This window comes from Pseudoliparis swirei, chromosome 10, assembly GCF_029220125.1.
Source record: "Pseudoliparis swirei isolate HS2019 ecotype Mariana Trench chromosome 10, NWPU_hadal_v1, whole genome shotgun sequence".
In the NCBI taxonomy this organism is placed as follows: domain Eukaryota; kingdom Metazoa; phylum Chordata; class Actinopteri; order Perciformes; family Liparidae; genus Pseudoliparis; species Pseudoliparis swirei.
In genome coordinates, this window is record NC_079397.1 from 17,557,486 (window position 1) to 17,582,815 (window position 25,330).

Here is a 25,330-nt window from a genome sequence, read left to right on the forward strand (position 1 = left end):
ACTCTAAAAAGCCCAACTTCAAATTTGTTGTCCGAACACATTTTTTAAAGTTGAGTCAACAAATGCCTTTGAAAAAAAGTTGAACTAACTCAAAATGTCAATTTCATTCATAAAGAGTGGAATCCACTTAAAATGTTAAGTTGAGAAAACTTAATATAGTGGTTTGGGCATCTGCTGAGGTAACTAAGGCCACTGCGCATGTATGTCAGTAAACACACACACACACACATATATATATATATATATATATATATATATATATATATATACAAATACATATATAAATACATATATATATATGTAAATACATATATATACTACTTTAATCTTATATATTAAATAATAAAATAATATACAAATATTTTCTTTAGCCCCTGTTTAAAATACATTGGTTTTTGATACCATTGTTTGTTTATTATATTTAGATATGGATTAGATTTGGAAGGATATTGTCCATTGTTTAATGGCAGATTTGCTCCAGTTCAGGTTTTTGTCACTTATTGAATTAAAGGGAGCCTGTACCGTGAGAGCAAATGTTTCCCTGTATTTTGCTCAATTTATTCATTTAATTTAACAGACTATGAAGATTGAAATACTATAATACTAATGTGTAGGAGGTGACTCTTGTATGAAAGTGGTATATTTTAGTTTTTAAAATCTGCATAAAAATGTCTTTTGACTTTTAAATTGTATTGTTACAGAATGGGAAGGGAAAAAAAGAAAATTTAAAAGAGGCAGTGAATATTTATTATAGTCTCTATGCTTGTTTTTGTGTAGCATACAGACCCGGAGGAATCTTACGTGAAAGGAGTTGAACTGGGAATACTGCAGAGTGGGTGGAGCGGGGGTGTGGTTCATGGAACGGTGTCTGATTGTCATCAGCTGGTCTGATTGGTAATCAGTCCAGCTGATGCCGATCTGTGTTGGTTATCTGAGTCTGTCTCCATAAAGGAGCTGGACAGACAGGAGATGAGAGGAGCGTGGAGAGCAGAGACACAGTCTGCTGTTGGAATAAACCTTATTACCGAATATCCCTCTGGCTACTTGTTGCTTATTGGTGCTTTAGGGGGGGGAACCTACTCGTGACGGCTACACACGTGTCACAACCATGTTCCAAAGCTTGTTTCAAGGCCTTGATTTTGGATTCACAAAACAGAATTTTTTCTTTTTTTTTCTTTATGAAGCCATTTTGATTTTTAAGGATGTTGACCCTGTGCTGTCTATGTTAAAGTGTTGACACCTGGAATTCATATAGTTATGCAAACAAATGTTTAGTGATTGTTAATAAACATTTTGTGTTTGAAGAAGTTTGTTTTCTTTAACTGTTGACTTTTCCAAAGAAAACGGTGTACATTTTTAATTAATTTAAATGAAGGCAACGTTGCAAAGAATGTTGAGTGTACTCAAATAATGGGCAGTGAAATTTAGTAACAAAACATTTTAAGTTAAAAGTAAGTTCTCTCAACAAAACATTTTAAGTTAAAAGTAAGTTCTCAACAAAACATTTCTCAACAAAAAATGTTAAGTGCTGTTGATGTATGTTTTTAATCTACAAGAACACACAATTTAAAGTTTCTCCAATTTAATATTTTAAGTGTTCTGAACTTAAGTACATGAGTAGATGTAACTATCAAATGCAATATTTTAAGTAGTGTTAATTTAAATACATAAGTACGTCTGAATAGTAATGTTACGTTTGACAAACTTAAGATATCACTTTGAGTGAACTTCTTATCATAAATTGACACAACACATTAGCCCTTAGTTGAGTGAACTCAAAAAGGCTTTGCAGCTGGTTGCCTCACTTTTTTAAGTTGACTCAACTTTTTTTTTTTTAGAGTGTGCTCTTTTTTAACCCTTAACGCATGCATAGATTAAGACGCGCTAATTCCCCCCCCCCACACACACACTCTCTTTCTTTACTGTCTCAAACACACACACACACACACACACACACACACACACACACACACACACACACACACACACACACACACACACACACACACACACACACACACATATACACACAAATAGGCTATTGTAATTCCGACTCACTCAGCGTTGAGCCAACTGACAACTGACGTCACCTGCTTCCTGCTCACCGGGAGGGGTTCCTGTTCTAATACACACACACACACACACACACACACACATACACACGCACATACACGTATACGCACGTACACACACTGGTGCAGTACGTGTGTAAATTAAAATGGGTTGATTACACTTTGAGTACGTGCTGCATGTTGCTGAAGCCAATATAATTAATCAATTGGATGACAAACAATGGAATTATTGGTAAGCAGAACAATTTGCTTAGACATTAATTGGGTCTATTACTCCACCAGAGTTGCTAGAGAACCTTTTTGTACAATAAAAATAACTCGTGATTCAACCAACTCTGCACTCTGGACCATCCGTACCATCGTGTTGCTCAAAGGCCACGGCAATATCTGATGTGTCCTTGCAATGACAAGAAAACGTTTCATCTTTAAGCGGGCATTCCACCCATTTAGTACATTTAATACTTATGTATACTAATTTCCTGGTATCTAGTCTGTAACACAATCTTTATATAGTTTATTATTATTTCCCAAACCTAAGCCGAGATAACCCTGGTGACCACCACCGGAGTTATTTCGTAGAATCAGCAAATATTTATTGTTGCTATTTATTGTTTTAACTTTAACTTTGATACCCGGTAAACGAGACAGAGTGAGACGTCGTCTCGCCTTCTCTTCAACTCTCCCGACGGCTCCTTGGCCCCGCCCACTTCTTTGAAACGTCAACAGCGCCAAACTCCAGGCTCCCTGACGGGAAAATGACGGAGGAGCCGCAATGGAGGAAAGTTCACTCCGTCACGGGAGTGGTTCCGAGGTCCAGACACGGACACCGAGCCGCTGCCATCCGGGAGCTGGTCGTGGTGTTCGGCGGTGGGAATGAAGGCATCGCGGGGGACCTGCACGTCTACAACACCGGTGAGCTAGCGTTAGCTCCGGGCTAGCAGCTAATGTTTTTAGCAAGGTGTCAAACAGCAGCTGGTCCTCTGAGTTTAGAGGTTCATTTAAAAGCTCTGAGACAATGTTAGCATCATTTCGGCTTTCTGGGGTTTCTTTGTACAAACTAGACGCTAACTTGAGCTGGATAGCGTAACTTAAGGTGAGAAGTTAGCGTCAGTAACGCTACGAAGTTACTGGTTAGCGAGCTAACTGCTAACTGTGATGTTAGCATTCACAGCAAAACCCAACGACGAGCCAACGTATGAGCTAACTAACTACTAGCTAGTAGTTTGTAGCTCATTTGTTTTGTCAGCGCAGCGTTAACGTAACATGTGACACAACCACACAGTTAAATATAACCGTAAACATTCTGGCTTTAACAGTGTTAGCTCGTCTATTGACGAGCTAAACGGCTAAAGGGTTGTATGTGTCTGGAGCTTTTATTGTGAAGGGAAAAACGGAAGAAGGAGAAGAGAATAGATGTTCTCAGTGTGTGTCAATAATTAAAGTGTTTGTCTCTACTGTATCCTGCTAACTGCACAGATTGGTAATGTTTTGATCGCCGTGTATTTATGTATTTATTTATATGCGTGTTACTCGCATAACTCAACAGGTATTAAACCAAATCGCATGAAATGTGGTGGGATGATTGGTTATTATCCGGGGACCATTTGATTAGATTTTGGGATTGATCGGGTCAAAGGTCAAGGTCATGAAAAGGTCAACATCTTTTTACCTTGTATCCAATTGGCAACTAATGCCAACATGTTCATAATTCAATGCCCAATCTTGTGATATGCGAAGGTATGCGCTCTACCGAGGGCCCGTTCTAGTTCTCTTTGTAATGAGTCCAGGTTGTTTTTAAATGTTTTGTCTCATTCAATGGCCGACGTCTGCTCATTTTCAAAGTGTCAAAGCAGTGGTTCCTGCCTGCGGTGAGGGGTGACATCCCCCCCGGCTGTGCTGCCCACGGCTTCGTCTGTGAAGGCACCCGCATACTGGTCTTCGGCGGTATGGTTGAGTTTGGGAAATACACCAACAGCCTCTACGAACTCCAGGTAACGCCGCCGCGGTTCTTCCGTTGAGATTGCGACCCGGTTGCTGTCGCGAGGAACATTTGATCATCGTGACTTCTTGATCCCGTGTGGCTCAGGCGAGTCGCTGGCTTTGGAAGAAGCTGAAGCCCAGAGCCCCCAGGAACGGCTTGCCTCCCTGCCCTCGGATTGGACACAGCCTCACTCTTCTGGGTAACAAGTGTTACCTGTTTGGCGGGCTGGCCAATGACAGTGAAGACCCCAACAGCAATGTGACACGGTACTGTGTCAATGCACACAAGAAACACAACACTTAAGACACTGTTTACACTGGGTTCTGCAGTGAATCCTAAAAGCAGAGCGAACTTGTTGTTTGTGAATATGGAGTTGGCTCAGCAGTTTTTAACATTTGGTTTATCAAGTATTCTCATTCTTGATATACCTGCAGATTATATATTTAAATGATAATAAAAAACTCAAAGATATTAATTTCACAATGACGTGCAAATTAAAGCTGCCAATCCTCTCTTGTGAGAAGCTAAAACCAGATCCCTGAATGAGTTTGACCCTCCATCCTAGATACCTGGGTGACTTCTATGAGCTGGAGCTGCAGTCGATATCGGGGGCCAGAGGCTGGAGCATCCCCGAGACGAAGGGGCCCGGTCCCTCGGCGCGGGAGTCCCACACCTCCGTGGCCTACGCTGGCCTCGGCTCCCCGAAGCTCTACATCTTTGGAGGGATGCAAGGACGCCGGTTAGGGGACCTCTGGCAGCTCGACCTCGGTAGCTCGTCTTTTACTTCCTTTAGTTGCTGCTGCACCTTGGATTAAATACAAATCTGTGCTCGGCTTATTTGCATGTTTGCAAACCATTCCGTCACATTTAAACTTCCCGTTCCTTTCTTCAGACACAATGGTTTGGTCGACGGCTGAAACCAGGGGCCCCACGCCACTTCCCAGAAGCCTTCACTCCGCCAGTGTTATTGGAAACAAGTAAGAGATCTGTCATCGTCGGTGTCATATCTCTGGTGGAGCAGGTGTGTGTGTGTGTGTGTGTGTGACACCTGACCCGGCTCGCCTCAACACGCCACCGTGTCCTTCTGTCCGCAGGATGTATGTTTTTGGGGGCTGGATTCCTGTTTCACAGTCAGACAAATGCAACGCCACAGGAGCTGAATCCATCTGCAGTGACTCTTTGAGCGTGCTGAACTTAGGTGAAGACATTTATTATTGCATCTTTATGGGCTCGGTTCTGGGAATACGTGTGCTTGAAACATAACGTTCGACTTCACGTCCGCCCTGTTTGTTCCGTCCCAGACACGATGCGCTGGCAGAACTTAAGTCCGGAGCAGCGAGACGGTACCGAGTCCCAGCGGCAGAGCCGGGGCCCCCAGAGCGACGACCCGTACGCCCGCCGGCCCAAAGCCAGGGCCGGCCACTGCGCCGCCGCCGTCGGCTCCAGGCTCTACGTCTGGAGCGGCCGCGACGGGTTCCGGAGGAGCTGGAACTACCAGGTCTGCTGCAAGGACCTCTGGTTCCTGGAGACGGGTGAGGACGGAGAACTAGGAGGCGTTAAGTCACACGGGTCTGCGTATCAGAGAGAAAGAGAGGGAACCAGAGAGAGAGAGGGAACCAGAGGGAACCAGAGGGAGAGAGAGAGAGAGGAGAGAGAGAGAGAGAGAGAGGGAACCAGAGGGAGAGAGAGATGGAGAGAGAGAGAGAGAGAGAGGGAACCAGAGAGAGAGAGTCACGCTGCAAGAGAGAGAGACTGAGAGAGTTCTTTCCTCAGGCCATCAGGACTGTGAACCCGACCTCCTGAGGACCCCAGATGAGACCCACAGGGAGAGAGAGAGGACACACACACACACACACACACACACACACACACACACACACACAGACTGTAAATATTGTGTTGTTTTTATTGAGAGAGTGTACTTGAGGCACATTCCTGCTGAGCAGAGATTCACTGACACCCTGTGTGGAGTGAGAGAGAAAACATCTTGAATCTTGAATCTTGAATCTTGAGAGGGAACCAGAGGGAGAGAGAGAGAACCAGAGGGAGAGAGAGGGAGAGAGAGGGAACCAGAGGGAGAGAGAGAGGGAGAGAGAGGGAACCAGAGAGGGAGAGAGAGAGAGAGAGGAACCAGAGGGAGATGGAGAGAGAGAGAGAGGGAACCAGAGGGAGAGAGAGATGGAGAGAGAGAGAGGGAGGGAGAGAGAGAGAGAGGGAACCAGAGGGAGAGAGAGAGAGAGAGAGAGAGAGAGAGAGAGAGAGAGAGAGGGAACCAGAGGGAGAGAGAGATGGAGAGAGAGGGAGGGAGAGAGAGAGAGAGGGAACCAGAGGGAGAGAGAGATGGAGAGAGAGGGAACCAGAGAGGGAGGGAGAGAGAGAGAGAGAGAGGGAGAGAGAGAGAGAGGGAACCAGAGGGAGAGAGAGAGAGAGAGAGAGGGAGAGAGAGAGAGAGAACCAGAGGGAACCAGAGAGAGAGAGGGGGAACCAGAGGGAGAGAGAGATGGAGAGAGGGAGAGAGAGAGAGAGGGAGAGAGAGAGAGAACCAGAGAGAACCAGAGAGAGGGGGAACCAGAGGGAGAGAGAGATGGAGAGAGGGAGAGAGAGAGAGACAGAACCAGAGGGAACCAGAGAGAGAGAGAGAGAACCAGAGGGAACCAGAGAGAGAGAGAGGGAGAGAGACGGAGAGAGGGAATCAGAGAGGGAGAGAGAAAGGGAGGGAGAGAGAGAGACAGACAGAGAGGGAATCAGAGAGGGAGAGAGAGAGACAGACAGAGAGGGAACCAGAGGGAGAGAGAGAAAGAGACGGAGTGAGGGATGAAGTGAGTAAAGAGAGAGAGAGAGATGGAGAGGTGTTCGATAGTTGCTTCTGTAGCACACGTGAAGAGTATGTGAGTGGAGAGATACATCATTGTATGACGGCTTGAAAGACATACAATCACCTTTTCTTAGAGAAATATCCCGTGCTTTTATTTTGAAGGTTTCAAATTAAATGGATTTATGTTATAATATTAGAGACATTTTCCCACGTACAATATTTCTACACTCAAATAAACAAGAATCAAATGCAAAGAGAGTTATTTCGCAATAGTTTATACAGTGTGACAGTTGCAACCGGCCCTTTAAGAGGGAGCTGATCGCCACGTTTATTTAGTTTGCTCTAATTGTGTATAAAACAGTAAACAGTAAACAGTTTGGTTCCTCGATGTTTGTCCCTCAGCCCGGCCGGCGGCCCCGGAGGCCGTGCTGCTCATCAAGTCCTCCGTCAGCCTGCTGCATGTGGCGTGGCGCCCCCTAGCGGCAGCAGACTACTACACCCTTCAGATCCAACCCGCGCCTCCACCCGCCAACCCACCCGGAGGGGACACCAACGACTCCACAGGTATGGGACGTGTGTCCTCAGTCAGGACAACAACAACAACAACAACAACAACATACATGGACTCGTTAAAGATTAGAAAGAAAAGTAACGGATCAATCTGACTGCCACGAAAGAACATGAACCAAAAAAGAAGTAATCCGTATTCATCAGGGTGACTTTGTGCCTCCTCTCTTTATCCAGGTGTCCATTCTCTCCATTCTCTCCATCCTCACGCTGGAGGAGCCACGAGTCACGAGGAGAAGGCGTCGGCCCAGGTAGACGTGACTTACCTTTACACAATGAAGTCTGTCAGCGGAGCTTTGGGTCCTGACAGGTTATTACAGCGCTGCTCTGTCATTGGAAAGAGAGGGATGAGTATAGAGAGAGAGGGATGAAGTGAGTAAAGAGAGAGAGGGATGAGTATAGAGAGAGAGGGATGAAGTGACCAAAGAGAGAGAGGGATGAGTAAAGAGAGAGGGATGAGGTGAGTAAAGAGAGAGAGGGATGAAGTGACCAAAGAGAGAGAGGGATGAGTAAAGAGAGAGAGGGATGAGGTGAGTAAAGAGAGAGAGGGATGAAGTGAGTAAAGAGAGAGAGGGATGAAGTGACCAAAGAGAGAGAGGGATGAAGTGAGTAAAGAGAGAGAAGGATGAGGTGAGTAAAGAGAGAGAGGGATGAGGTGAGTAAAGAGAGAGAGGGATGAAGTGAGTAAAGAGAGAGAGGGATGAAGTGACCAAAGAGAGAGAGGGATGAGGTGAGTATAGAGAGAGAGGGATGAGGTGAGTAAAGAGAGGGATGAGGTGAGTAAAGAGAGAGGGATGAGGTGAGTATAGAGAGAGGGATGAGGTGAGTATAGAGAGAGGGATGAGGTGAGTATAGAGAGAGGGATGAGGTGAGTAAAGAGAGAGAGGGATGAGGTGAGTATAGCGAGAGAGGGATGAGGTAAGTATAGAGAGGGATGAGGTGAGTATAGAGAGAGGGATGAGGTGAGTATAGAGAGAGGGATGAGGTGAGTATAGAGAGAGGGATGAGGTGAGTAAAGAGAGAGGGATGAGGTGAGTAGAGAGAGAGGGCGTGGTTGTTATATTTCGGGGTTCATTCTGGTTTCATGGCGTTCTCTTCAGGCGTCCTCAGCCAATGGGTGTCCTCGCTGTGGAGCCTGATGATTCTACTGCTGCGCCCCTTTAATCCGCCTTGTGTCTTTGGGAAATAGAATTCGGAACATTTCTGGTAATTCAATGATTTTCCTCCCCGTGACTTCCAGGACGCTTCAGCCGAGCCGGAGCCTCCGGGAGCCGGCGGCCCGGCGGAGAGCGGCGCTCCAGGGGGGCGGAGTCCCGGGCGGGAGCCGGACGAGGTTCGGCGCCACGGTACGTCTGACGTCACGTGACATGAAGACGGCTTTGATGTGTTGTGCTTAACTCCGAAGCTCGTCAGCTGGACCCCACGTCACTCTTCACTCTTCATCACCGAGCCGACCTCGTCTTCTTCCCTCCAGCTTGAGATAGTTTTTCCAGCTTTGACCCGCTGACCTTTCGCCCTCTTTGTGTTGTAGGTGCTCGTCAGGAGACGCCAGGTGCTCCACGGGAGACGCCAGGTGCTCGTCAGGAGACGCCAGGTGCTCGTCAGGAGACGCCAGGTGCTCCACAGGAGACGCCAGGTGCTCGTCAGGAGACGCCAGGTGCTCCACAGGAGACATCCGCCCCAGAGGTCAGCAGCTCAACTCAACACCAGCCAGGTAACAATGCTGCGATGTCACCTCCCTGTGTTCCTCTGTGGAATGTACCGTGGGTTACTTTCCTTTTGCCTTCACAGAGTGCCGCCCGGGTTCTGCTGCCCAGACAACGGACTTCTACGCACGTCAGGTGAGATCAGGCCGATGTGGCGTTTAACCTCCTGTTACTTTCACATTCACTAACATCTTTTACCCCTGGGTTCAAGTTAGCCGAGTTTAGACCGGTGGTTCTCAAACTCTTTCTGTTGCGTCCCACCGCTCCCAGAAAGTTGTAACAAAATAGTCTACCCTGAATTTTTATTTTAAAATTACTTTTTGTGACTACTTTGCGATCACTTTCCATTAAACCAGATTTCTCCATCAGACAAAAAACTAACAAAAGTTTCACTTTATTAACGGTCTCGATTAAAGCTCAATGTGGAGCTCTTATTTTGAAGGGCAACAGCAGGAAAGACGATCTCACGGAGTAAGTGGCAAGTCGCTAAGAATCCTGGCCGTCAATTTGACCCCAGCTATTAAAACCTCCAGAAAATTATTAGAATTAATATTGTTTCCCAAGTTTAAGTGTGAGGTATGTTTGTTTGTTTGTTGACTACCTAAATAGCTCTTTAAATAAATAATGTTTTACATATAAACATATCATCATGTGAATTTGATGTTTTCCCAGTTGTCCCCATTAAATTCGGAAAAGTCATGAAATATGAAGCAAAATCATTTATTTAGAGACGTTAAACATTGAATGGGGTCAAATTGACCCCAAAGGTAACAGGAGGGTTAAATACGATCTGTATTAGATGCCTTGATAGTTTCACATTCTCTTAAAACGCTCTTTGAGTCTGAGGCCGGCAGCGTCAAATTATGACATGACAATTAATATCTGTACCGGATGTTTGCGAGACGGTCTCCTACTCCATCCTACGTGGAACGAGCCGCGATAAATAGTGTATTAAATACATCCCTCGCCTCTTCATCATGGTCTAAACCAGTGGTTTTCAAACTGTGGGGTGTGGCCCTCTAGTGGGGCGCCACGGTATTACAGTTGAAATGCAGATGTTATTTTATTTCAAGACCTTTATTGAGAACTTCACATATTACAAAGTACACAAACATAAAACTAAGTCATTAATAAATAAAGACTGTCTGTACGTCAGTGTAAATGTTTAGGTAGCGGCGTTAACATGTTAGACGGCCAAGATTCTTAGCGACTTGCCACTTACTCCGTGAGATCGTCTTTCCTGCTGTTGCCCTTCAAAATAAGAGCTCCACATTGAGCTTTAATTGAGACCGTTAATAAAGTGAACGTTGTTTTGTCTGATGGAGAAATCTGGTTTAATTGAAATTGATTGCAAAGTAATTCTATTATTTAAAAAAGCAACAGATGGAGGAGTCACAAAAAGTTGTTATTTTTAATTAAAAGTTCAGACGCAACAGAAAGAGTTTGAGAACCGCCGGTCTAAACTCGGACTCTCCTCCCGGCAGGACCCGGGCGAGGCCGTGTGGTTCGACGTTGGCGCGTTCAAGACGCTCTTCTCCGAGGTCAGCCACTTCCTCCTCCCGGCCGACGGCGACCAGGCGACCGCGGCCGCCGACACTCGAGAGGTAAACGCAACGAAAGCCTCGCGTAGGGCGACGCGCGGTGGGCGTCGGTCTCCGTGAAGAGTCACCCTCCTCTTCCTCCAGAGAACGCCGCCGGGCCCTCCGGACCACGCCGGCAGGCCGAAGCGGCCGCTGGCCCCGGGCCGCGCCTACAGGTTCCGAGTGGCCGGCGTCAACGGCTTCGGCCGCGGAGACTTCAGCTGCGTCAGCGAGTTCAAGACCTGCCAGCCAGGCTTCCCTGGAGCGCCCTGCGCAGTCAAGATCGCCAAGGTAACGGGGAGGGGGAGGGGAGAGGGAGAGGAGAGAGATGGGGGAGAGAGATGGGGGAGAGAGAGAGAGAGAGGAGGAGGAGGAGAGAGAGAGAGAGAGAGAGGGAGGGAGGAGAGAGAGGAGGGGAGAGGGGGAGGGAGAGGAGGGAGGGGAGAGAGGAGAGAGAGAGAGAGAGGGAGGGAGGGAGAGAGAGAGAGGGAGGAGAGATGGGGAGGGGAGAGAGGGGAGAGAGAGGAGGGAGAGAGGAGAGAGGGGGAGGAGAGAGGGAGAGGAGGAGACACAGAGAGGAGGAGGGAGAGGAGGAGAGGAGAGAGGGGGAGTAGGAGGAGAGAGAGAGAGGGGGAGAAGGAGGAGAGAGAGAGGGGGAGAGGAGGAGAGAGAGAGAGGGGAGAGAGTGAGAGAGGAGAGAGAGGGAGAGAGAGGGAGAGAAGAGAGAGGGAGAGAGAGAGGGAGGGACGGAGGGAGGGAGAGGGAGAGAGAGAGGGAGGGAGAGAGAGAGGGAGAGAGGAGGGAGGAGAGAGAGAGGGGGGGGGGGAGGGAGGGAGAGAGAGAGAGGGGGGGGAGAGAGAGAGGGATGAAGTAACCAAAAAGAGAGATGGAGAGGGATGAAGTGAGTAAAGAGAGGGAGAGATTAACTGAGTAAAGAGAGGAAGGAAGAAACCAAAGAGAGAGAGAGAGAGGAAGAGGGATGAAGTAAGCAGAGAGAGAGAGAGGGATGAAGTAAGCAGAGAGAGAAAGAGATCATTTGAGAGATGAAGAGAGAGAGTCGCTCTTTTCCTCCACTTTTCTCCTCATAAGCTCCTCCCACTCAGGTGAACGACTCTGTCCACATCACATGGGAGGCTCCGCCCTCTCCGTCAGGCCGGATCTTGGAGTATTCCATGTACATGGCGGTGAGGAAGAGCCGGTCCGCCGGTGCCGGGCCGATGGCGTTCATCCGGATCTACCGAGGCAACAAGACGGCGTGCTCCGCCAGCAGCGGCCAGCTGGAGAACGCCCAGATCGATAGCTCCGCCTCCAACCGGCCGGCCGTCGTCTTCCGCATCGCCGCCAAGAACGAGCAGGGATACGGCCCGGCCACCCAGATCCGCTGGATCCAAGGTCCTTCAGCTGGGAGGGAGGGAGAGGGAGGGGGAGGGATGAAGTCACCAAAGAGAGGGAGAGGGATGAAATAACTGAAGAGAGAGGGATGAAGTATCCAAAGAGAGGGAGAGGGATGAAATAACTGAAGAGAGAGGGATGAAGTATCCAAAGAGAGAAAAAGGGATGAACTAACCAAAGATAGAGATGGATTTTTGTGACTCTCCCTCTTTTGCTTCCGTCTCTTTAGAGTTCGGTAAGTTGAGGACGTCGTCGTCTAAAGCCGACGGCCACGCTGAGGCCGAGCAGGATGCTGCTGACAGGTAACCACGGCGACGCCATGAGGTCGACTCCCTAGATTGTTTTATTTATTTTATTTAATCGTCTCTTTCTCTCTTTTCTCTCTTTCTCTCTTTCTCTCTTGCAGCTCCAGTTGAAGACGTTTGATGACACGGTGTTTTGGACCTCAGGAAGATGCCCCAGTTGCCCACTAAGTTGTATATTTCCCAAGATAGTTTTGTTAATTAATTTTTTTTACGTATTATTACCGTGTAAATAGATTTTCGCAATAAGTTTCGCCGCGTGGCTATTTTAACATTTTTAAATATGTCACAAAGGGAATTCCTGGGTCGGACGCTTTAGAAAAAAATCAGAAACTTAATATTTTTTTAACGTGGACCATTTTAAAATTCAATTGTTGTTGATGTTTATGACATGCCAGTCACGTCTCCAGTGTTGTCGTCGTTTCACGATGACATCATTCACCTTCAGGTTTTAGATCTTTGTGAATGTGTTTTTGCCAATGTTCATAAATACCTTACTACAAACTTTTTCACTATCAATTTAATCGCTGCGTCACATTTATTTGTCCATGATTTTTTTTGCATTTCTTGATGATCATTGCCATCAGATTATTCACATGACAAGCTGTACACGTTTCTGATATTAATTAAAGTTAAATTTCCACTGTTTTGACTATTTAGTGGTACAAGAAGTACTTTCAGTATCTTCCATATCCTACTCCCTCATACCTTAAGTATTTTTTTAAAGGTTCCTTACTTGCAGTAAAGAGCATTATCTTTGTATATACAAATAATAACAATTTAACTTTCAGGTTGAAGACGTTTTGTTCATGATATACATGATACATAGAGCATCGTTTAGCTTTAACATGCTGCATTGAATTAAGCTGCTGACTCATTATTTCCCTAAATTACTTTTATTGATTTTACCTGTTTTTAGTCTTAATTGTCCCCAAGATTAAAATTGACTCCATTGATGATTTCCACATGCAGTGTGTGGATTTTTCTGGGTAGATATAACTTAACTTGTTCACTTTGTGGTGAAATAGATTCTAAAAACAAGGTAAAATACACAAATATGCTCACTGTGCTACTTAATATTAGTAGCTATTGGTTACTCAAATTAAATAAATATCAAGGACTGGTATACATTCAGTCAATATAGGTGGTGTATTAAATGTGCAAGAAGCCTGAAATGTAGATGCCTGAAATGAGGTCTGGTTAACACAAGTTTAATATAATAAATACGTTGGTAGATGTACATTTTTAAACGTCCAAGTATTTAAAAAGCAGTCGCAAAAAGGGGCTACAAAATGTCATGACGACGACAAGTCCGCCCTACTGCCTCCATGGTTCAGTGCGCCACTTAATAGTAAGTAGCAGAGCCCTGGTGGGAAGTTATAAACTAACCTATGTGGTTATATCTGGTTATTTATATATATATATCATTTTATATATAATTATATATATTCATAATATTTATATATTATATTATATATATATAATGTGTGTATATATAAATATATTATGAATAGTATATATATATATATATATATATAATACAATATATATATATATGTACAAAGCTAAATATATATATAGCCGGTATAAAGGCGTTTATAGGATTAACGGGGTTCGTCTCCCTTTAATAGCGCAATGTACTCTGGGAAAACTTTCCCATGATCCCCCAGTTTGTAGTCTGAAGATTAGCAACCTAGCGCTAGCTAGCATATTAAACGGACAGAAAGAAGTAAAATAAGCTGTAAATTAAACAAAAGGTAAGCGTCTCTTGGCAATAAGCTGCCAACGTATGAAAGTTAAACGGTTTCGTTGTTAAATAATACTTTATAGTGTCGTAATTCATTCTTTGAAACCCAAACGTGCGCTGGACTGTACACAAACTTGTGTCCAAGCTAAAGTTCCTAGTTCCCGTTTCGCTAACAGCTGAGTTAGTTGTTCAGCATTTAGTTTGAAGTGTCGTGATGTTTTTATTTACATTGAGCACACGAGTCTGAACCAGTAGTTTATTGTAGTTTATTGTTTGAGGAGCATTTCTGTGGCTGTGGAGGGAAACTCAAAGCCTGCGACGTCCGACAATAGACGCACTCCGCTCTCGAGCCGGTTAGCATATCGTTGCAATCGGCTCGATATTTAAAAATCAATTCAACAACATTTCAGACGTCATTTTAATTGTGTTTATTCTTCAACTATAATCGAGTCCACTCTGCTGATGCGTCCGTCCGGGACGAGTCCACTTCGGGGGACGTTAAAGCATGTCAACAAACAATCAGTTGCGTTTGTTTTGAGCTTCTGAAACTACAGATTACGCTGCGACGATATAATGTTGAAGGTGATTGTTAATGTATTTCTCACAGAGGAACATTGGTCTCACAGAGACGGAGTGGATGCTCGATGAGTGGCAATCACAGACTGCGCATGCGCACACAGCTCACCAATCACTTGAGATCGATTCAGAGCCTCGACGGCGACGCGATTCAAGAGTAGCTGGGGGACTCCTCTACGCCGCCATGGCAACTAACCGACAACAACACAACAGGGATGATGTGGCTCCTTCAAAGCACCGCACCCTGCAGAGTGCAGTCAGTTGTTGTCACTCTTAAAAACAGAGCTGACGAGTTCAAATCAAAATACAATCCAGACTCTCCGGTTTCCTCTGCTCTGCTTCTCTTGCTCTCCGGCTCTCAGGTGGGATGGCCGCCTCCGCCCTCGGCCGGTCGGCGGCCCTCCTCCCGAACCTGGAGCCCGGCGTGGGGAAGTCTGCGGCCGCGCTGGGGTTGTCCGCCGGGCTGCGGGGAGCCGAGATGGAGCTGCAGAAGATGCTCATCGACGAGAGGATGAAGTGCGAGAACCACAGGACCAACTACCAGACGCTGAAGGCGGAACACACCAGGTACTTTAGTTTAAGACGCACCTTTTCTTACCCTTTGCCAGGCCGTCTTGGGCTTCGAGGTTCGTTTCTCCATCGCCACATGTCATCAACAACACTGACAGGCTGAGATTCTATTGGCCGAAGGTCGTCGGTCCTCTCAGCTACGGGATGATGGAGGATCTTAATTGCCAATTAGGATTAAAAGAAACTCAGCAAAGGGTTAAAGTGCAAGAGACAAAGTAAAGAGTTTCACAATTACTGAATACTATATTGACTTGTTGAAGTTCATTTTCTTTATATGACCAGTGACTTGAGGGAGAGGGGGGGGAGAGGCAGAGAGGGAGAGGGATGGAGAGAGAGATGGGAAGAGAGATAGAGAGGGAGAGGGAGAGAGAGAGGGAGGTGGGAGAGGGAGTGGGGGGGAGAGAGAAAGAGGGAGGGATGGAGAGGGGAGGGAGAGAGAGAGAGACTTTAGGAAAATTACCAAGAATAACATAAAACATATATATATTTAATTATGAAATCAAAGTAAATGAATTATAAAAATGTAATTATCCATTATTTATACTTGCCAAGGAGGGGGAGGGGCTTATTGATAATACCCTTATTTATGAGTTGTTATTGTTTTTCATTGAACAAAGAACTGTGTCCCGATCCATGAATCAAATCACCAACATGCATGTCTTCCCATGAAACGTGACGTTTGATTTAGTGTCTTATTTAAGAGGTTAATGCACATTCTGATTGCTCCTCCGCCGCAGCCTGCGGGGCGAGTTCGGCCGGGCGCAGGCCGACCTGAGGCGCCTGCTGGGCGACAGGCAGACGCAGCAGGAGAAGCTGCAGCTGCTGCTGGCCGAGCTGCGAGGAGAACTGCTGGACAAAAGCAGGGAGCTGGAGGAGCTGCGGGCGCAGGTGAACTCAGCCGGAGACCCGCGCCGCGGTCACCAGACCGCCGCCGGCACGTCAAGCTCACCGGTCCTCTGGTGGGGTCGAGAGTTACATGTTAAATATCGAGCTCTGCAACCTGACTTTCACTGACTTTCTTGAAACACATGTGTGTGTGTGTTTTTTTGTTTGTGTGTGTGTGTGTGTTTTTTTGTTTGTGTGTGTGTGTGTGTACCAGGTGATGACCCCTCAGCGGCTGGAGCTGCTCAGAGCTCAGGTGCAACAGGAGATGGAGGCTCCAGTGAGAGAGAGGTTCAATAAACTGGAGGAGGTGAGAGCTACACATGTTCTTTGTATGACCAGTGACTTGAGGGGGAGAGAGGGAGAGAGGGATGGAGGGAGAGGGAGAGAGAGATGGGGAGAGAGAGAGAGGGGGGGGGAGGGATGGAGGGAGAGAGAGAGAGATGGGGAGAGAGAGGGGAGAGAGAGAGGAGAGAGGGAGAGAGAGAGAGAGATGGGGGGAGAGGGATGGAGGGAGAGAGGGGGAGAGAGGGGAGGAGAGGGATGGAGGGAGAGAGAGATGGGGAGAGAGAGAGGGAGATGGGGAGGGAGAGAGGGGAGAGAGAGAGAGGGAGATGGGGAGAGAGAGAGGGATGGAGGAGAGAGAGGGGATAGAGAGAGAGATGGGGAGAGAGAGAGAGGGGGGGAGAGAGAGAGAGGGAGAGGGAGAGAGAGAGGGAGAGGGAGAGAGAGGGAGGGAGATGGGGAGAGAGAGAGGGAGAGGGAGAGGGATGGAGGGAGAGAGAGATGGGGAGAGAGAGAGAGGGAGAGAGAGAGAGAGGGGGGAGAGAGAGAGATGGGGAGAGACAGTGGGGGGGAGACTTTAGGAAAATTACCAAGAATAACATAAAACATATATATCAATCTATTTAATTCTGAAATCAAAGTAAATGAAACAAAGTATCCATTGCATGAACGTTTGTTCCAGCAGCAACTTGCTGAACAGGAAACACCTCCACCAGGTGGCGTGTGTTTTATTGATGATGATGATGGTGATGATGATGATGATGATGATGGTCAGTGGGTTGGATTCAAGAAGCTGTGTTCTCCTCTCTGGCTGACTTTGGGCTTTCTTGGCGTCTCTTCCCTTTCAGGAGGCGGAGAGGTACCGGTCCGAGTACAACAAGCTGCGCTACGAGTTCACCTTCGTCAAGTCCCAGTTCGACCACCAGGGGGAGGAACACGCCCACGCGCTGGAGGACAGGAGGGTCCGCTATGAAGCAGAGGTGCGCCTCCTCCTCCGGGCGCTCCGTATTTGGATGGTGACAACAGTAGAGACTGAAATGCCCCCCCCCCCCAGATATCTCGCCTGGAGGCGGACCGAGAGGACCTGGTGGCTCAGCACCGGGGTTCAGACCCACTGCGCGACGGGAAGCGAGTGGAGGCCCTGCTGCGGGAGAAAGCCCAGCTCCACCTGCGGCTGAAGGGCCTGGAGGCGGAGTCGGCCGAGCTCCGCGCCCAGAAGGACAACTCGGGCCAGCAGGCCGAGAACGTGCAGCGCCTCCAGACCCGGCAGCTGACGGAGGCTCAGGCGGCGGCCAAGTCGCTGGAGGTGACGTCTGAGTCTGAGATGTCGATCGCTCGATTGCATGTGACTGATTTGTTGTTGTTGTTGTTGTTGTTGTGACAGGCGGAGCGTCAGTCGCTGCGTCTGCAGCTGGAGCGAATGGAGAGCGAGCTTCACGCGACGCGCGAGCAGAACAGCCAGCTGGCCGGGCGCCTGAACAAAGCCGAGCGGGAGGTCAGCGCCCTGACCTGCCAGGTACGCCGGGGCCGCTCATGCTCGGCACACGGGAGACGTTCTCAGTCGGTTGGCACTGGGCAGTGAGATGGTTTTTGGGAGGCCAACATGGCTCAAAACGTTGAGACGATCCTTACGGGGCGTTTTAGGGATCCGTTGAACCCCCAAATTAATTCAAACCACGACGTGTCTTCATGCGGCGGTCAGATGGACGGCCTGAAGCATTCACACCGACTGGAGGCGGCCAGCGTCAGACTGGAGTGTGCTCGCTCTAAAGGGGAGCTGGAGAGAGAGAGGGACGCACTGCAGGGCCAGTTAGAGGGTGAGGAACACACACATACATGTATTCACGTGGCACACTATAGCGGCACAGACGCCGTGTCAGTGTGTGATGAGGACCTAAAGTTTCATATTTATCCTCAACAAGTCCCAATTTAACTGTAGAGAGAAAAAAAACTTTTTAAAAAGCCTTTAAACATCTGGAAGAAGTCATTTAATCAGACTCTTGTATTGTGATTAATTCCCATCATGCTACCTGCATGTTGCGTTCAAGCTCTACTCAGTAAATATGAGTATTGAGCAAAGGTTAATTATAACGCTGTCGTGTGTTAAATTGTAATCCTTTATAATTCAGTTTTTGGTTAAAAGCTTGAATAAATACAGAAGTTTAAAGGTGAAATTGATAAAGAGAGAAATATGACCAGTTTACCTTCATACCACGAGCTCTAAGCAGCTTTTAATAAATCATTCAAACTAAGAATGGCAAGTTTTCTAAAAATAACCCAAAAGAAAAACAAATATACATATATATATGCTGCTGTGTGTATGTATGTTGCTGTATATTTGTTTTTATTATAATAATATTATGTTTATGAATTTATATAATATATATATGTTGCTGTATATTTGTTTTTATTATTATAATATATTTATTTATTATTATAATATATTATTTATATAATATATTTATTAATTAATATTTATTTATTCATAATCTATTATTATATTTATGTATATTTGTTTGTATGAATATATATATATATATATACGTTAACATCCATGCTTTAAAACCAAACCAGCCACATGTTTCCGATTCCACGTCGCTCCATTAATCTCCAGCCTGTACGACCTCGTTTCTCCCCGATCCTCCTCCTCAGGGCTGCAGGCGGACGTGGAGGCGTGGAAGGCGGCAGTGGAGCGACACAAGGAGGTCCTCGTGGAGAAAGAGAGGGAGATGGTGAGGAAGGTGCAGGCCGCCCGCGAGGAGGAGTTCCGCAAAACGTCAACGCTGCACGAGGAGAAGTGAGAATCACCGTCGTCTAGTCGCCCGGTGGCAGACTCTCCCTCCGCGTGGAGCCTGAACGCCTCGCCGCTCTTTCCTCATCCTTTCACTTCCTGTCGTGGTCTCTTTGTGTTCCTCGATAGGCTGGAGGTGGAGAACCGCCTCTCTTCCCTGGAGCAGCAGAGGGCGCTGCAGGACGTGGCGGATCACGCCCAGAAGGAGGAAGGGGAGGAGCGTCTGCGCATCGCCCAACAAGGGGAGGAGTCGGCCCGCAGGGAGCTGCAGAACCTCAGGTCCATCAGCTGCTCAGTCCTCATATTCATGATCTAGAGCCAAAGGCTTATTCTCTGGAATCCATCTTGACGAAGTGTAGCTGAGGTTTGAAAGACGAGTGTAGCAGCTCCATGGACACTACCCGTGGGTTTCCCCCCCCAGCACCAAGGATCAGCCCGGAACCACGAGGTTTGGTTGAAAGCCATCATTTATTTGTCAGCAACAACGCACAAGCAGACCGCACAACCTGCGCCTCTGCTCACTTCCCCTTCCCTCCAGCTCTGCTGCCCTTTTATACAGGCAGCATCGGCTGCTGACTGATTGCCAATCAGTCAGAGCAGCTGACTGATTGTCAACCAGCCAGCAGCCGAGGCCAGATTGGGGACAGCTGCCACAACGAGAAACTATCACGTTTAAAAATAAGCTTTTCTCTGTCATGGCATCTATTTAATCTACGTCTTTTAAAGAAATCTCGTTCCCTCCTTGATTGAATCTGTTTTTTCTTCTTCCACAGAAGCAAAGTGCAGCAGCAGAGCTCCCAGCTGGAGGAGCTGGAGGGGCGGAAAGCGGAGATGGCCGACCTGCAGCAGGTGTGTCCCGCACAGCGGGGGGGCGGCCGACATCATCACGATAATAATGATGATGATGATGACGACATGTGACCCCAACAGCAGAACCAGGAGCTGGGCGTGCAGCTGGCGGCGCTGGCCCACTCCCAGAGCGACTTGACGGAGAAAAACCAGCGGCTGAGAGAAACTCTGGAGCGAAGCCGAGAGGACGTCCGGACGGCCCGCGGCCAGGCGGAGAGGAGCCAGCGCGAGGAGGAGAGGTAGCTCCGCCCCCTCACGGTGGAGAATCAACGCCACGGGAGACTCTTTGCTCGCGTCTCCTCAACGCTCCACCCTCTTGCTCCTCCTCCAGGCGGGTGGAGGAGCAGCGGGTGGAGTGGCTGCAGGAGAAACACGAGCTGCAGGAGCGAGACGCCGAGCTGCAGCGGAAACACGGCCGCAACAAAGAGAAGCTGCAGCGGGCGGCGGCCGCCCAGAAGAAGGTACCGGAACCCCCCAGAGGGGGCGCTGCTCTGGGGCCGCGAGGGCCCCCTAATGTGAGGGCCCCAGACGTCCAATCTGTGCCTGTAGACTCTGAGGCTGGGGGCCCTTTGCCTATTTACCACATGAGGAACTCAACTTGTTCCACTTGGAATATGAAGATCATTTGTCTGTGTGTGTGTCTGTGTGTGTCTGTGTGTGTCTCTGTGTCTGTGTGTCTGTGTGTGTCGCTCTGTGTGTGTCTGTGTGTGTCTCTGTGTCTGTGTGTGTGTGTCTGTGTGTGTGTCTCTGTGTCTGTGTGTGTGTCTCTGTGTCTGTGTGTGTGTGTCTCTCTGTGTGTGTCTGTGTGTCTGTGTGTGTCGCTCTGTGTGTGTCTGTGTGTGTCTCTCTATGTGTGTGTGTGTGTTACAGAGGAAGACTCTGACAGAGAGCAGGGAGAAGCGTCTGCAGGAGAAGCTCCAGCTGCGTGACGCCAGGATAGAGGAGCTGGAGCTGGAAGCCGCCGCCGCCAAGTAAACGCTTCAAGTGACTTCAGGCCACTTCACTTCATGTCCTCCATGTACACACACACACACACACACACACACACACACATGAACACTCTGTTGTTGTGTGCAGACGCTCCTCGTCCTCCGGCGAGCCGCCGCAGCTCCACAGGCGGATGAAGGAGCTGCAGCGGCGACACAATGAGTTCCGCCGCCTCCTATTGGTCGGCCAGGGCACCTTCGGCGTAGGCCCCGCCTTCCCGGCCTCCTCGCCCGCCCCCTTCCCTCTCCTCGGGGCCGAGGCGCCGTCGGCCAACGTCCCGGTAAGAGCGCCGAGTCGAGTACCTGGAGCGCCGCCACGTGACCCCGCGACGTGACCCCGTGACGTGACCCCGCGGCGTGACCCCGCGGCGTGACCCCGTGGTGTGACCCCGTGACGTGACCCCGTGACGTGACCCCGCGGCGTGACCCGTGTTCTCCTCCTGCAGGAGGAGCAGCACCAGAGGGAGCTGGGCCTCCTGCGCCGGAGGCTGGAGGAGCTGGAGAGCGCCCAGCAGCTGCAGCTGGAGGAGCTGGGATCTCTGGTGCAGCGAGAGCCCCCCGCCCAGCCTGACCTCTGACCCCTGACCTCTGGACTACTTGACATTGAGAGGACGCACTTCTCGTTTCAGTCTGTGCTTCCTGACCTGGCGTCTTAGCTCCTCCCACCTGAGAGCGGAGGGAGGAGGCGCTTCAAGTCCTGGTGACGTGAAATCTGACAAGTGATCAAACCTTCAGCTCCGGTGTTGATCGTTTAGAAGCTTCCAGTTATTTACTGTCTAGTTTTCCCTTTGTTGTTGCTTCACTTTAACCAACGAGGCGTCAGAGCAGCCTCGCTCCTCCAGATGCGTTTAAAGACCCCGGACTGGACGGGAGAGGAGAGCTCCGTGTGACGAGGGCGCAGCTGAACAACGTTCAGCCTCAGGCTTCATCTGTGTGTCGTCATGTTTACTTTGAAGCCTGTGTGTGTGTGTGTCTGTGTCTCTGTGTGTGTCTCTGTGTCTCTCTCTGTGTGTGTGTGGGGGTGTTTTTATAGAGAGTTGATGGAAGATAAAAGACATAAACGCTATACTATTATTATTATTATCATCATCAGTCTGTTATGTAAAGCGAGTCTGTCCTCCTGACGTCTGTGGAGTCGCTCCTCCTCCTTCAGAGAGACTCCACCCTCCTCAGTCCCAGGAGCAGCTCTTCAGCCCATCAAACAGGTGCTTCACGTGATGGAGTTGCTCCGTCAGCTCGATGGGGGCGCCGCTCTGGTCCAGCTTGTCTTTGATCTTTTAGAAAAAGGCAAAGGTGGAGCGTCACCACGACAACGAGCCAGCGGAAACACACCAAAGAAACTCAGGCCATCACTCATAAGGCGTTTACACAAATATTTATACTTCTGATATCTCACGACCGCTTGAGACACGGATTCAAATGTTAGCTTAAAGCAACGTTAGCTTAAAGTAACGTTAGCGAGGAGGAGCGCTGACCTCGGTGAAGTAGCGCTGGATGAAGCGGTAGAGCTCTCTGAGCGCCGCCGGCTCGTTGAACTCGTTCTCGTGTTTCTGAAACGGAGACGCTCTGTCACGGCTCGGCTTCACGTTCAAACAAACAAACAAACAAACAAGCGGTTCTCCAGAACCGGCCTTCACCTTGGACTCGTCCTGCAGGAACTCCTTGAATTCGGCCTCTGTGATTGGTGGCTGGTCCCTGATCTGCTTGTAGTAGGCCTTCACTTCCTGTCTGAACTGAGGGATGTCCTTGGCGTAGAGCAGCTTGTTGGTCGGTGAATGCTGAAACACGGGAAGGAGCAGCGACACTCGACTTACACACTCGTCAACAATAACACCGTTTAAATGTGTTCTTTACTTGTCAACAATATCCTGTTATCACTGCATGAAAGACACGCATTGCATTCCCCTTCAGAGCATTGTTATGGATGGTTGACTGGATGTTTGTTGAAGACGAGCTCGTTGGACCTTCTTCCTGTCGAAGACGAGCTCGTTGGACCTTCTTCCTGTTGAAGACGAGCTCGTTGGACCTTCTTCCTGTTGAAGGCGAGCTCGTTGGACCTTCTTCCTGTTGAAGACGAGCTCGTTGGACCTTCTTCCTGTCGAAGGCGAGCTCGTTGGACCTTCTTCCTGTCGAAGACGAGCTCGTTGGACCTTCTTCCTGTCGAAGACGAGCTCGTTGGACCTTCTTCCTGTTGAAGACGAGCTCGTTGGACCTTCTTCCTGTTGAAGACGAGCTCGTTGGACCTTCTTCCTGTTGAAGACGAGCTCGTTGGACCTTCTTCCTGTTGAAGGCGAGCTCGTTGGACCTTCTTCCTGTTGAAGACGAGCTCGTTGGACCTTCTTCCTGTCGAAGACGAGCTCGTTGGACCTTCTTCCTGTCGAAGACGAGCTCGTTGGACCTTCTTCCTGTCGAAGACGAGCTCGTTGGACCTTCTTCCTGTCGAAGACGAGCTCGTTGGACCTTCTTCCTGTCGAAGGCGAGCTTGTTGGACCTTCTTCCTGTTGAAGACGAGCTCGTTGGACCTTCTTCCTGTCGAAGGCGAGCTCGTTGGACCTTCTTCCTGTTGAAGACGAGCTCGTTGGACCTTCTTCCTGTTGAAGACGAGCTCGTTGGACCTTCTTCCTGTTGAAGGCGAGCTCGTTGGACCTTCTTCCTGTTGAAGACGAGCTCGTTGGACCTTCTTCCTGTTGAAGACGAGCTCGTTGGACCTTCTTCCTGTCTGCTTCCCTCAAGAAGACCACCGCATGCATCAAGTCTTCCAGCCAGTGGAGGCCTTGAAGATGAAGAGTAATGACGTGGTCTTCCTCATCTGACCTAAACCGTGTCCACAACTCGGCGTCCCTTCCTAAACGGGAGGTTTCCACGTCTCTGAATGAGTCTTTTATTTCGCTGACAGAATCCATGAACGGGAGGATTATTCCAGTTATTAAAAAAAGGCTCAATTGGTCACAAATTTCTTTTTTTAAATGTCAGAAATGTGTCAATTGTACATTTTTAGTTGTTTGTAATTCTCACTTTTAACAGATGAAAATAAGAGGGAACATTTAGTTGTTCAGTGAGTTGTGAGTTTTGTTCACAAGAAGCCCAAAACTCACTTTTACTGTCTTAATTATTCAGGTTTGGACTCAATGTGGTCAAATAAATCCTCTGAAATACAACGTGCCGAATAACTTTGCATACTGTGTACTATCACTATTTTTCAACATACTAAATACTGTGATTTAGATTCATCAAAATGTAGTGTGACTTTTTCTTTAGATTATATTATTACTTTTTTTCCCCGCATTATACAAAAGTCTTCGTATAATAACTCAACGATGTATTCGGAGGTGGCGTCTCACCTTCCCGAGCTGCGTCTCGCTGAGGGAGAAGGAGTCCATGAAGGCCTGAGCGATGACCGTGAGGCAGCTGTCCAGCTGGGGCGACTTCTCCATGTCGAACACAAACTGGGGGTTCTTCAGGATGTTGACCCAGAAGCGCAGCGGCAAGCTGGAGCCGTGGGGGAGGGGCGGGGCGGGTTACGGACGTTCAAACCTCCCAGAGTGCTTTGCAGGATCCGACGATACCTGTTGGTCTTCCAGATGTGCAGCACGTCCGGGTCGGTGATCTTCATGTCGTCGGCCAGACCGTCCAGGAAGTCAAAGAAGTACTTGACGGCGTGCGGCGCTCTGCCGTGCGGCGTCCCCCAGATGGACCGGAACAGGTTCTCCACGTAGGAATGCACCGCCACCTGAGTGTTGATGGAAAATACTGTTTTAGGATTTTCAAAATTATAATCATTATTTATTTTTCTTCAAAAGTTGTAAATGCTTTATTTGGATATATTGGACATCATGACTGACTTAGAGGTGAAATATATATATATAATATATAAATATTTGTTACATGAGAAAATTCAATCTAAAATGGCCGTTTTGTTGACCTCTCCTGAATCCTCTGGACTAAAACCTATAACTTTGTTCCGCTTCACTTTTTTCAAAGTCAAACTTTGCAGGGAGAATGTATTTACATATTTTAATATGATTTGTGAGAGTTTTAAACGTTAAAACTGCCTCACTCCAAACATATAATCATCCTGGAAATGATTTTTTTTCAATCTAAACCTGAAATTTGAATATTTTTTCTGTGTGCCATCTTCATTTACTCTCACCCAGTAACATATAGACTGATATGTTCACATCTGAACACAAGAAAAAAATGTTTAAAAAGATTAAAATGTAAAAAATGAT

The 25,330-nt window shown here is 48.0% G+C and overlaps 4 protein-coding genes across 10 annotated transcripts in view; 2 read left to right on the forward strand and 2 right to left on the reverse strand.

Annotated features, from left to right (window-relative positions):
- The first annotated feature begins 2,805 nt into the window (after positions 1 to 2,805).
- On the forward strand, positions 2,806 to 12,939 carry hcfc2 (host cell factor C2). The gene is made up of 17 exons (XM_056425268.1): positions 2,806 to 2,984; positions 3,915 to 4,063; positions 4,159 to 4,319; positions 4,619 to 4,821; positions 4,946 to 5,030; positions 5,148 to 5,251; positions 5,355 to 5,585; positions 7,271 to 7,432; positions 7,613 to 7,686; positions 8,676 to 8,781; positions 8,967 to 9,149; positions 9,227 to 9,276; positions 10,626 to 10,745; positions 10,827 to 11,012; positions 11,825 to 12,113; positions 12,343 to 12,415; positions 12,520 to 12,939. Exons 1-17 carry the CDS (start codon positions 2,828 to 2,830, stop codon positions 12,527 to 12,529), a joined length of 2,343 nt encoding a protein of 780 aa, XP_056281243.1. The 5' UTR covers positions 2,806 to 2,827; the 3' UTR covers positions 12,530 to 12,939.
- Positions 12,940 to 14,093: 1,154 nt separating this feature from the next.
- On the forward strand, positions 14,094 to 22,167 carry cep83 (centrosomal protein 83). 6 transcript variants are annotated; one of them, XM_056424803.1, is made up of 15 exons: positions 14,179 to 15,305; positions 16,046 to 16,196; positions 16,408 to 16,500; positions 17,324 to 17,455; positions 17,530 to 17,781; positions 17,860 to 17,991; positions 18,178 to 18,292; positions 19,128 to 19,272; positions 19,396 to 19,545; positions 20,040 to 20,115; positions 20,197 to 20,354; positions 20,447 to 20,576; positions 20,986 to 21,086; positions 21,193 to 21,382; positions 21,548 to 22,167. In XM_056424803.1, the coding sequence occupies exons 1-15, from the start codon at positions 15,106 to 15,108 to the stop codon at positions 21,677 to 21,679; spliced, it is 2,157 nt and encodes a 718-aa protein (XP_056280778.1). In that variant the 5' UTR covers positions 14,179 to 15,105; the 3' UTR covers positions 21,680 to 22,167. The 6 variants fall into 6 exon arrangements, with proteins under 6 accessions (XP_056280777.1, XP_056280775.1, XP_056280776.1 ...); XM_056424802.1 differs by lacking the exon at positions 21,548 to 22,167 and adding an exon at positions 14,094 to 14,172 and having other exon boundaries at positions 15,101 to 15,305; positions 20,447 to 21,284; XM_056424800.1 differs by lacking the exon at positions 21,548 to 22,167 and adding an exon at positions 14,113 to 14,172 and having other exon boundaries at positions 14,770 to 15,305; positions 20,447 to 21,284.
- Positions 22,160 to 25,330, reverse strand: part of plxnc1 (plexin C1) — a 32,942-nt gene continuing 29,771 nt past the window's right edge. The window contains exons 27-31 of one of the 2 annotated variants that reach the window (XM_056424797.1): positions 24,668 to 24,831; positions 24,443 to 24,590; positions 22,739 to 22,879; positions 22,577 to 22,651; positions 22,160 to 22,375 (exon numbers count right to left, since the gene is read on the reverse strand). In XM_056424797.1, the coding sequence (XP_056280772.1) occupies positions 22,271 to 22,375; positions 22,577 to 22,651; positions 22,739 to 22,879; positions 24,443 to 24,590; positions 24,668 to 24,831 (633 nt within the window). In that variant the 3' untranslated portion in view covers positions 22,160 to 22,270. Of the gene's footprint in view, positions 22,376 to 22,576; positions 22,880 to 24,442; positions 24,591 to 24,667; positions 24,832 to 25,330 lie in introns of both variants that reach the window. The other variant, XM_056424795.1, reaches the window with a different exon arrangement.
- On the reverse strand, positions 22,791 to 24,391 carry LOC130200470 (uncharacterized). Its single transcript, XM_056424804.1, has 2 exons — positions 23,593 to 24,391; positions 22,791 to 23,561 (listed from the first exon to the last, which is right to left on the reverse strand). Exons 1-2 carry the CDS (start codon positions 24,002 to 24,004, stop codon positions 23,020 to 23,022), a joined length of 954 nt encoding a protein of 317 aa, XP_056280779.1. The 5' UTR covers positions 24,005 to 24,391; the 3' UTR covers positions 22,791 to 23,019.

Bases quoted from the DNA above. Each gene is read 5' to 3' on its own strand.
- hcfc2 (XM_056425268.1), top strand. From the start codon at position 2,828: ATGACGGAGGAGCCGCAATGGAGGAAAGTTCACTCCGTCACGGGAGTG. The intron at 5,031-5,147 runs GTAAGAGATCTG...TTCTGTCCGCAG, and splicing joins GCCAGTGTTATTGGAAACAA to GATGTATGTTTTTGGGGGCT. The intron at 5,586-7,270 runs GTGAGGACGGAG...TTTGTCCCTCAG, and splicing joins CCTCTGGTTCCTGGAGACGG to CCCGGCCGGCGGCCCCGGAG.
- cep83 (XM_056424802.1), top strand. From the start codon at position 15,106: ATGGCCGCCTCCGCCCTCGGCCGGTCGGCGGCCCTCCTCCCGAACCTG. The intron at 17,992-18,177 runs GTACGCCGGGGC...TGCGGCGGTCAG, and splicing joins TCAGCGCCCTGACCTGCCAG to ATGGACGGCCTGAAGCATTC. The intron at 19,546-20,039 runs GTCCATCAGCTG...CTTCTTCCACAG, and splicing joins AGGGAGCTGCAGAACCTCAG to AAGCAAAGTGCAGCAGCAGA.
- LOC130200470 (XM_056424804.1), bottom strand. From the start codon at position 24,004: ATGGATTCTGTCAGCGAAATAAAAGACTCATTCAGAGACGTGGAAACC. The intron at 23,562-23,592 runs GTCCAACAAGCT...GACAGGAAGAAG, and splicing joins TCGTCTTCAACAGGAAGAAG to GTCCAACGAGCTCGTCTTCG.